Consider the following 11,933-nt stretch of genomic DNA (forward strand, 5'->3'; position numbering starts at 1 on the left):
CAGATTGGCCAGCATCATTAGCATGGAGAGGTATACCACATATATTAGTATGACTGTAGTCAATCAAAGAAAATCTTGGTCGACTGAAATTCTATCTCTTCAATCAATCAATTGGTGGACCTGACCTCGTTAATACAGCAGTCTGGCAGAGTTAAATAACCACACATGTTGTTATCAAAAATAAACTTTTTATGCACTCAGTTTTTCTGTCCTCTAAGGCTGGTGGCTGAGGTAGCGATACATGCTGGTACTATGACATGGTGTCCATTAGTTTGGAGCCAGTTAATGTTCAGTAAACAGCCTGTCACTCAAAAATAAAATACATCAGGTCTACACACGTCCCTGTCAATAATGGATTAAGAAGCCTTTCTCCTTATTAAAGTAACACCAGTGACTGTCTGACTAGTGAGAATTTGGCCGAAAAAGAGCTCATCGACCAACCAGCCATAAGATGTCAGCCCTGGATATTAGCATGGATAGCGACAGCAGTCATTCTAATATAAGTTATGAAGTAGAGGTTTCATCTCCATCAAGAAAAACAAGGATCCCATTGAGATGGGAGTCTGCTGACAGCAAGAAGCACCCCACCTGGAGGAGGTGGCTCTCCATCTCCCCCTCGCTGGTGAGGTGAACAAGACGATGGTGGCACCTGGTTTCCACCCTTCCCCAGATTCCACCGTGTGTTCCTCAATAGAGCCACCCCAGCCCACCACAGAGCAGCATTTGCTGCCAAGATAGATGCTCGGCAGCTAACAAGCTACATCCCCAGACAATTAGCTCAGGCTGTATCCCTGCCGGGATGCTCTGCAGCAACCCTGTCCTGGCCCACGGTTGCCAGATGGTGTCATCACCTAAGCGTGGTGCACACTCAAGTCGAATTAAAGTCTGTTCATATAATTTTAGCCCAAAAGCACAAAACACAATTTGCCTCAGTGTGCTTTACTCTGGCTCATGTCATGTCACTACTCCACCAGAAAGGGAGTGGCTAAAGGGTCAAGGGCGACAAAGTGGTGTAATGGTGCACGTGAGCAAGATTTGAGAATGACACATTAGTTGCAGCTTCTACTATAGTCTCACGTCATAGTTCTGTTTAGCTCAAAATCAAGTTATTTTTCAATTAAATATTCATATTCAGCAAACAGTGAAGTTAAGTAATGTAGTTCAACATTGTCAGGAAATGACATTGTTGATTAACTACAGTGGAAAAATAGGTAATGTCACATAAAATATATTAGAGTGGGGCTTGTAGTCTTAAAGGCATAAATGGTTGAGCTTATACGTGCAGTAGGCTGCAGTACAGGAGGATCATGCAGTAATTTTGAGTGTATCTTATCAATTATTGTAATACCATGATTAATAATTAAATGTATTCTGATTAAGCTGATCTTCAGTCAAGTCACATCTAGCCAGTCATTTACGGATTGATCTAACACATACAAAGTAGTTAGTAAGCCTTTGCCTTGTGGCTAAAATGTCAGTCAGTATTCCCTCCTTCCTTACTTCCAGTTTGGACCATCTACAAATAGCTTAATGCTTTCATTTCTTTACTATTCATTTTAAAAAATGTGGTTTAGTGTTTTTAGTCGAGGGTTAGTGGTTCCCCTCGCAGCGTATTATAATTTCCCACCTTTCAGTCAGGAGTGATTGACTGAAACCAAAATTGAATAACTTAACATTGGTAGTTGGTGGATTTGCATTCCTTTTTTTTTCCCTCCAAACAATCTGTTTTCTGAATAGGTCAACAGTAAGTGAAGCACGCACAGATAATAACACAACAACACACAAGTCACACACATTGTGTCTTTATCTCTCAATTACATCTCCCTCACACCCGCACACAAATACAAAAACAATTACACTGCAAGTGATAGATGGGTATGTTGCAGCAGAGTGGCATCGGTAGATGGAAATTACATTTATTCAATTAACACTAATTCAATCAGTTTATTTCTGTAAGGCTTATTGATTTTGTTTGTTTGTTTTATTTTATTTTCATGGTTAGGGTTTGGTTTCCTTTTATTATGCGTTTTGTTGATACTCCCATCTCTGCCTCAAGGCCATGCTTGTAATGTTTTTATGCTTTTGCAATGATTTTAGTCTTCTATCCCAAGCACTTTGTGTTGCATTTTATGCATGAATTGTTTGAATTATTAAGTTTATTTTGGGCTTGGTTATCTTGCAAACCCCTGAATCAGCAGGCAGGTTTTGGGAGGCCAGAGGGACCTCATCTTCTGAGCTTGGAGTGATTTTTGGACTGTGTAAATAAAACTGGCGTGACTTGATTTGAGTGTGGATGAAGTAGGGCCGGACCATAAAATTTATATCATCGTACAATCTGGAGCCAGACAGTGAGTGTGTATATCACAGTATATCTGTTTTCCTTAAAATTTAAATAGAAAAGCTTCTGAAGGGGTAAGGCATTGGTATGACAATTGCATGGCAACTATTATTGTATCCTTAACCAGTATTTTAAGAACATTTAATGTGCTGGAATAATAGAAAGAAATACAAAATCTGTCAAGCATTACCACCCCTTGTAACCACCAACAAGAGCATTTTCATCAAAAATACATTGGTTCAGAACTCGAAAAGTTAAATAGCACATTTTGCTTGGGAACCAAAGTGGGTGTTATGTGCATTGAGCAGGGCCACCTGTTTATGATGTTGACTTGTTTGCTAGACAGCACCAAGGTTCCAAGGATCTTGAGTTGAACCACTTAAAGAACCAGAGCTAATTTTGTAGAATAGGGCCTAAAGAGACAAGTTGGGAACTGTACCTGTGAACTTGCAAGTTGGGTGGGGATACTTCACATTTTGAGGAAGTTGGAACCTGGTTTGTGTCCTTGGTTAAATCTGACTTCTCAGTCTCCCCCAAAAAGCTTACGGAGCTCAGCCAAATCTCCAGCGTCTTCATTTGTGCGTGAAGAGCTGTTTTTGCTCTGTTTTTGAATTTCATCAGCTCCCTAGTTTAGTTTGAGTTGAGTAACATGAATATTATTTTATCCAGAGATGGCAAAAGCGCACACACTCTTTGTTCAAGTGGTAGTACAGAGTGTAAGAAAAAAGTAGAATTACTGATTCAACTTATTTGTTGAAGTAAAAGGGAAAAAGTACATGCTCTGAAATGTATAAGTATAAAGTAGCTCTCTAAAGGACATTTCTACTGGCTGTTTCTTTGCAAAGCTAACTGAACCTCACATATTAATAAACTTAATACTAACTTCAAATTTTTTTTTTTTTGAAATTCAGCAAATCAGTTTTCAAAGTGTGTAACAGAACTCAAAACATTATGATCAACATGAGAACACACTCTAATTGATCCTTTTTTCCCCACTATCAGTCAAACTCACTGTTAACTTTATTTAATGTGTGTTTTGTATCTGTTTTGACAAATGAATTCCACTAAAAATATGAGGGTAAGGAGGTTAAAAGAGAGTCCGTAACATAACTGATTTAAGAGCGTGACTAATCAATAATTCCTCTCAAATGCATTACAACTTAAGTCAGAAAATTGTCAGAAAAATAAGTGATCACCATAAAGTAAAGCCAGAGGCTAGAGGGCAGTTAGAGAGAATGGAGGGAAGAGTAAGTATAAATACTGATTGGAGAAAAAAAAAAAGTTGTGGGCGAGTTAAGAAAGAAAAAAAGTCTAGTGGAGCTGGTTGCTGATGTAGTTCTTGTGTACTCATGTACTCTGGTCAATTCCCTGTAACCCTCTGGTGCTTTCTGCCTTTAGAACTCACTCACTGAAAACATGACCTGTCAGGGGCAAAGTCAGAGTCCATGGTTTTATTTTATTTTATTTTTTCCTTTTCTTTTTTTTTTTCTTTTTTTTTTTTTGCCCCCGTCTGTTCTTTTCTGCTCGGCTGGCTTTGTTGTGATTGCACAACATTTCTCAGCCAGCAGATTTCTGTCAATATTTATAAAGGTTAAAGCTCTTTCTACTGCCTTGCTAACACTCGTACCACCTTCCTCATTTCATCTCCTGCTGGTTTCTCTCCCTCTCCTTCCATTAGAACTCTTTTTTTATTTGCCTCCACCTCTGTCGAAGCACAATTTCTTCTTCTGTCCTCCTTACTTCTTTTCTGAGCTCCATATCCCTCTTCCTCTAATATATTCTTCTGTTGCACTGTGAATAAATTTGGGGGCATGAATTCTCTCTATTTGCTGTTCCATCCACACCAAATAGGCCATGTCCATCCCTAAATGTTGACATTTTGAAAACCCTCTTCCTCTGACAATGGCAGTCTCTCTTTGTAGTTTGGACAGGGAAAACTGAGCCCTTCATAAATGCTGACATATGACTGTCAGCCTCTCAGATATTGCCAAAATACTTGGCAACGATGTTAAAAGGCCGACTTTTTTTGATACCCTCCAGCTCTGGCTGTGATTGCTGGTTTTGAAAATCAATATACGGAACGGCACAATAAAGGTGTTGTCATGTTGACATGTTTTTCTGTTTCTCTTGTCAAACAGCAGAAGTCTAATATAGTGATTTGATTGAGGGTGTCAGTGCGGCAGCACAGGAATTACTGTTAGCAGCACAAGTGGAAAGCTATGTCAGTGACAACACCCATGTTGCATATTCAGTTTTATTAAAAGGCAAAATAAGGATCAGGAAGAAAACAGAAGCACTAAAACAATAATGACTAAGCTGTTATGCCTTACATCTCTGCATAAAGTAATACCAGCATAGCATTACAATGAAAATAGATCAACAGCGACCAGAACATCAAAAACAACATCCTACAAATAAGCTTAAATACTCCAGATGGGCAGGCTTTGCCTGTTTCTTGCATTAAGAGGGGTTAATGGCTGTGGGGATGAATGGGTGTTTGTATCTGTTTGTTTGGACAGGCTTACCAGCTGGACTTTAGCCAGTGCATTCTGGGATTGATAGTTAGATCACCATATCAACATATGAAGGAAAATGATAAAATTGTAGAATTTGTAGAAGAGACTCATCAGGGACCTGTTGATATGAAACTTGTTGACAAGTTTCTTGAGGCAAAAAAGTCATTGTTGACCTTTCCTGCAACCTAATTTAGCATTACTGAACGATTTTATTAACTTCCTGCCTTTGAGAAACCTTAATGATGAGTAAGAAGAGTTTTTTTTCACAGCATGTTCAGTGACAGCTGGCAAAGGTGTTAAAACTACAACCAAATAAAAATCTACATTTCACTTTATTTTTGTCAGCAGTCATCCAAGATTTTTGAGTTGTTCCAAAATGAAGGGCATTATTCAAATTGGATTCAGCAAGTAATGAACCATAACTGTTGAATAATAACGAGTTTGGTTTGTCAAACATATTGTTCATCAGAGACTTAGCTTTTAGAAAAACATTGTTCCTTGTCAACATCTAAATGGATGGCCAGTGTTAATGTTAGTGCTTGTGTTGTGTTTGTACGTCTTTATGCTCTGTGCATGAGCAGGCATATAACACAGAGATCTGAAAGCATGATTTGGTCCCCAGCTGGAGAATGCTTGGAGAATTTACTGTACTGTACATTGCACTTGCTTCACAGCAATTTAGAGTGTATGAAATGTTTGTAGGTAATATACAAATCTGAACACCTTATTTTCTGGTTGATATTCAAAAGCAATGTGAAATACGAAAAAAAAACACGGACCTTCAAAATAAATTGCACTTCAAACTTCAGAATAGTCAAGATGCACAATGAGCCAGTTTAATGAGAGGAAATTATTTCCACTTTTATTGCCAGTGTGATTCAACTTGCCTGTGACAGATTCGTGGAGTCCTTGTGGTATAATTTAACCAGTGATACATCTGAAAGCAGAACAGTCTGCTCTGCTACTTCGTTTCTCTATGACAGTGATGAAGAGACAAGCAATTATCTGTGATCGTCAGCAAACACTGATCAATACAAGTAACCAATTTACAAGTCTACAAGGCTCCCTGCAGAAACATTAGCAGGACTTTTGTGTCATATGCAATTGCTCATAATCACGCAGGATGTGATGGTAAGATGAAAACTTATTAAAGATGCGGTCACCAACACAACTTAAGACCTAGAGAAGTGTTGTGCAGTGTTTCAGCCAGTGTTTCTACACTGGACACAAAACCAATCAGGGCCTATAGGCATAGTTTGGATTTGTTCAAGTGTGGTTGCATGAGCTGCTCATCCATAGTCGGTTTATTACCTGCAGTAGATGGTTTTGAGAGGCAGCAGTTGTACTGGGGTAGGAAGGTGAGGACTGTACTGCTGTGGACGGTGTCAGCAGCAAATCGTATTTTAGCCACCTACAAAAATCAGTATCACTTTACAATATGATTGTCCACAGCAGTACGTTGCTTAGCATGCTACACCTGTACTCCTACTTCTCCAAACTGGGAGCATGCAGACCACCATTGACTGTAGGTAATATACCGATTGCCATCAATAAGTACCTCAAACAACCCCACTTCAAAAAATCTGAACTATGCCTTTAATGTCTGAAGTCATGTGGAGCATTTTTATTCTACAACTTAGATATTTTAAGATATTTAAGCTTTTTGTTCTTTATTAGCCAGTACCACCCTTTATAAAATTACTTTTAGGCTGAGAGAAAATTATTGTGGAGATCACCAGTGGAAACACCCAGCAGTAGGAAATGAGACACTGTAAATCTTGTGGAAAGGGGAGCCTTTAATAAGCCTGTTAATTGTTATCTCAAATTTATTCTCCTGTTTGCTGTCTTTACATGATTAAAATCTCTGCTCCAATTTGTTTCCAAAATGAGAACAGAAACTAGGGGCCTTCTAAACCTGCCAAAATATAACCCATTATTTTCCCTCTACACAGGCACATGAACAGATGCTGACATACACAATGTATTTCCACAAACAGAGCATCCTCCTTGGCTCAAGATGGCCAGAAGGGACGGTAATTCGAGTGCTGTCCTAAATGGTATTGCTGTGGTTTGAGACCCAGGGTGGTGGGAGACCTGTTGCCTCAGGCAGTGTCTCTGCTGTTTCTCTATAAGCGTGGACCATTTTATACACCGTTGCCATTTCCTCTCTCTTAACCACAGCTCCCCTGTTTACAAGCGAGCTCGCTTGCAGCACTGTCACTAAAATGATGGATTGTGATATTTTTGTGTTTATCATATGTGCAGTGAATAAATCACATCACCTCCATCGCCCCGGTGCTTGATTTCCTGCCATGACAAAAGTCTACCTGCAAAATCTCAGTTTTTTGTCCTCTCAATAGGTATTTAGGGAATTATTTAAGTAAAAAAAAATCTCCATTCATTCACAAATGAAGCAGAATGACTTCTGAATTAGTCATCGTAATGGGCTCAGAAAAGTGTTACCTGTGGCGTTTTCCATAATGACAGCAGTTATTATTCCAGCAACTAAACTGAAATTCTTTTGTGGCCCTACTGTGAGATTTTCAGTCTGAACACATCTTTAAATCTGTTCCTTGCTGTAGTGCATCAACAGAATATTGGGTAAGCTTTTGAAGTGTATTAGTCGGAGGGTGAAAATGTTAATTTTTACCCCCCTCTCATTATTATATTCATGTTTGTCTAAAGCATTAAGTGGGCTGAGTGATGGCGGCTTATTGCTGTTGTTGTTGCAGGACGTTCAGCCCACTTCTCGCCAGACAACACATGGGGCAGACTAGCAGCTTCTTAATGACTAACTTGCCTCAGTCTGGTTAATGATGGTGGTGACTTTGAAGGCTGTGAAAAAAGGTGACTCAACAGTTTCACAACAAAAAGGCTGCTTTGCAAGTGGAGGCACACTTTGTTTTTAGTAGTAAAGTGTGAAACAAAAAATGAGGTCAGTCGAGAGTTAATTGCTTTAAGATTTACTCACCCAGACCATTTTGTGTCAAGGTCTTGTGCATTTAAAAGAAGATTTCATCAAACTGTGAGTTCACATTGACATTACGTAGCTTATCTGCCATATCTGCACACCATTGTCGCACCTATATTGAGCACCTCTGGCAAATTTTGGTTGAATCATTTATTTTCCTTCATTATGTGTCCCATGTGTCACGATTAGAGGCGCATGACAGTGTCTGTGTTACCCATATACCCCTGTTTCCTGTGACATTCCATCTGTCTTGCTATGTTGGAGTGAGATATCTGCCTCCTGCCCTGTCACTGTGTGTGTGCGCGGTCCTAATGAGCTGAAAGTCCTGATGGGCTTTGCCTTAATGTGACTGAGGCTTAGCCTGTCAGTCCCTGCTGAGAGAAGCAACAGGAACCGGCTCAGCTCAGTGGGCCTCGCCCGTCTTCTCAGAGTCTTTTGTTGGAATCGTGTGCATAAATAGGTATAATGATGTCTCCAGGTTTGGCTTAAAAGGGGGTTTTGTATCAGCTGTACTGTATGTCACCTAACTCACCATGTCAGACCTGTGTGCCTGTTAACTGATAGTTTCATCAAATTCATTTTGAGAGTCCAGCTTTGACAGATGTCTTTGGCAATGTTTAAGGGTAATTTTTATACTTGTCAACCTGGACCTTATTTTCAGAGGGTTTTGTGTCTAAGTGACAAACAGGAACAACAGTTTTTGACATTGGTCCACTTCTGTCTGCAGCTATCAGCTGCAAAACCGACTGCAATGTAGTCCTTATGGCCAATTTTGCACCGTCTCTAAAAATATTTTTGCCACCTACAGGGTCAGATTGGGATTTTAAGTGTCAACATTATGGAAAGGATCACCAAAAAGAGACACCTTTTTGTAAGATGCATTTAGTTTAACAAGTTTTATTGCTCACACACAGGGTTCAGTTTGAAAAAAAAAAAACAAAGTTATCCTTTAAGCAAGCAATTATCCAACTTACTGATAGACAAAAGTGAATAAGTCAAAGTTAGCTTAGTAAACTAACAATTCTTGTCTTTGATTAGATTGATTGGAATAAATGCCTTTGGTTAAAAAAAAAAAAATAAGAAAACAAAAGTTTCTACTCCTCTGAAGACTTATCTGAAACATGAAAACAATCCTCCAAAATAAGTTTCCAAAAGTTAATATTCAAAAATGAGTTAAAAATGAACAGATACTAAAGGCTTTGTTTTTTGCCTACTTGTTTATATTATGTCATGTTGTACAGAGACAGAAACACAGGTGATGTTCAGCTCAAAATCTATCCCAATTTTTAAGCCACCAGTGATAATGTGGGAAGCCAACAGAAAATTACAGGGTTGAGGATCCTTATTCACTAAATAATCCAAGCAAGAAGAGAACCCAAAACCAATACGTCTATGAAACAAGATGGCACTACGAATGAAACAAACTGTATCATTCTGATGTTGTAAACACAGAAATGTCTCAGGGATCGAAAAGAATTATTTTAGCTCATAAAAGGAGGCTTAAAGAGGTAATATCAGGTCTGTTTCCTTAAGGTACTCTGCAAACATCTGCGTATCAGATTGATTTTCTTCTTTTGTTGCTACTTTTCAGAAGACTGATCATTACTTTTCTTTAGATAGTTTCCAGCATGTGTGGTACTTTGGCTTTCAGTATAAATGACAGGTTTTAGCAGGATTCTTCATGGTAATTTACAAAAAGTTTCCACCCTCCTGTCTCTCCTACAGGACCAGTGCCTTTGGCTATATACAGCATTTCATTACTCTTAGAGATGTTGAAACCACCAGGGGCCTCATTTATAACTTGTGCACACTCTGGTATGTGCATAAACCATGTGTAAGCTCATCTGTAACACTGGAATCAGAATCATTAATGTTTTCTTGTGAATATGCTCTTATTCAGAACGTCTCCTCACAATGCGTATGTAGAAAACTCCTGGATTGTAGCATTGTTGTAGAAGTGTGATCACATGTAAATGGTTGATGATGACAGAAACTCGCAATGCTGTTTTTATCCACATCAGCAAATCACTGTCAGCTAACCAACACTTCACATTTCAACCCCATTACTCTTAGTTTAAGTTATTTTTCAAAAATTCCAGGAAAAATTCTAAAATTACATCCTTCAAGGTATAATAAAACCAGTTCAGTGCCAATCCGACTATACCCTATATATCTGCTGTAAATTTACCTCGGTCTCGGTCACTACTGTTGGTGGTGTCCACCGCTGTCTGAGTATGGATTCATCAGAGAGTATAGTCAGGCCTTCAGACACACTGTGGGTCAGGGCGCGCAGCTGCCTGTACCCATCGAAGACATCTTCACTGAGCGGACAGGACGACTTGATGTAGTAGAACGATTTTATCCTGGAGAAAAAGTGAAGCGCTCTCACCACTGAAATAAACAAAAAAAAACTGTTCAACTTGAAGAAGCTTACAGGACTGAGGGGTTGACTTTCAGGGGGCAGCCCTCATTGTTTCAATTGTTATAAGTAGTGCAACAATTAAATTGTAATTGCTTTGTAGTGGTCCAGAGAGTTGAGGGCCCACTCTCTGAGGTCTCTCATGGATCTGTCACAAATATAATTGCAGCTATTTTGTCGTCTATGGATGACACTGAAGTGGTACTCTGCCCCCTGCCTGTGGCAGTATTTTTTTTTTTTTTTTTTTTTGTCATCTCTTGTAGATCATAATTGAGGCCCCCCAACAGCCTCGTCTTTGACCACACATCATAGTACCATTAAGAAAATGCTCGTTCTCACCATCTTGTCTTTGTGTCTCATCACCCACCCCCATCTCTCCCTCTCTCTCTCTCTCTCTTTCTCTCTTTCTTTCCCTCCTTCTCTTTCTTTCTGCCCTGCTTCTGCTCACAAGGCTGTGTTTGATGTGGATAAGACAAAAGGCCTGACTCTGATAGAAGTGTGGGAGGGGCTCACTCCTGAGGATATCAAGGCATGCACTGGCACAGATTTTGCGGTAAGTAACGTAACAGTTTTGGCTACCAGCAGTATATTTAATCTTCTAACTTAAAGTCTCATAGTGATGTGACATCTCTTTCTTCCTTGTGATCTCTCTGGTTGTCTTCTAGGTGTCTCCCAACCTGAGGTCCATGCAGCAGATATAGAGGAGCTTGCAATGGATCTGCGAAAACCTTGTTGTGTGGTAAACAGCTGATGAATTAGCAGCCTGAAACGGGTCAGATGAGCTCATAAAACACAAAAATGCTTGGTTCAGTATCAGAGAGATTTTTTTTCTCACAAATGGGAATGAGATTCACAGGAGTCAACATGTATGGTTCTTTTTTGTGATCTAACAAACAATTACAGAACAGTACATTGCTGCCTATTACACCATTAATTTATTCATTTTTACTAATATTTATGCAGCTTTTACCAAATATTCCATCTGGAACTGAACATTAAAACAGGGAATATTCTTTATGAAATATGATGCCTAAAAAATTTCAACTTTGTTTGTACTATTTAGAAAAGTGATGCAATAACATGAACATGAATCATATTTACTGTTGATCAATAAGTTACTATAACCGCATATAGAGAGCTGAATTGTAATTCATGTAGAAAACAAATGTGTGCTGTAAATCAAGTGAGTCTTCATTCAGTACAGAAGGGAATATGTTTGTGGTTGTTCTAACTCTTCCTGCACCAAGCAACAAATTATAGAAGCTTATTGGTTCACTTGAGGGAAAAAAAAGTGCTCTGTTTATCTGAATTTTAGACACTGCCAACAGGCTCTACAATCCAGAAGAAAAGAGACGATTTTCTCCCGTGTAAAGTTATCTCATAGCTTCAGAGAAAAATGGCAGAATGTTTGTTTTGTTACATGAAAAATTATTTCACTAATTCAGAAAAACAGATCACTTTTTTTATTTAGTGAATGCAGTAACCTCCTCAACAGATAATCTCATCCAATTTAAGGTATATTTTTGTTTTTCTATATTTGGAAAATGTAAAAATAAGGGTCTGACTGTTAGTACATATTTGTAATAATCACCTCTGCCACAATGTCAAACTGATTGATGTCTTTTTATTATCTCATTCTCTCTGCATCATGCATGTCAGAGTTGGTCATACCATACATTTCAGCTAGAA

General features: G+C 38.8%; 1 protein-coding gene across 1 annotated transcript in view; it reads left to right on the plus strand.

The window, feature by feature from the left end:
* oxct1a (3-oxoacid CoA transferase 1a) overlaps window positions 1-11,188 on the plus strand; it is a 59,300-nt gene extending 48,112 nt beyond the window's left edge. Inside the window, exons 16-17 of the mRNA XM_084728696.1 lie at window positions 10,696-10,797; window positions 10,910-11,188. Coding sequence (XP_084584822.1) covers window positions 10,696-10,797; window positions 10,910-10,945 — 138 coding nt within the window. The 3' untranslated portion in view covers window positions 10,946-11,188. The remainder of the gene's footprint in view (window positions 1-10,695; window positions 10,798-10,909) is intronic.
* The last annotated feature ends 745 nt before the right edge of the window (window positions 11,189-11,933 follow it).

Source organism: Lutjanus erythropterus, chromosome 10 (genome assembly GCF_056507025.1).
Source record: "Lutjanus erythropterus isolate fLutEry1 chromosome 10, fLutEry1.hap2, whole genome shotgun sequence".
NCBI lineage: Eukaryota > Metazoa > Chordata > Actinopteri > Lutjaniformes > Lutjanidae > Lutjanus > Lutjanus erythropterus.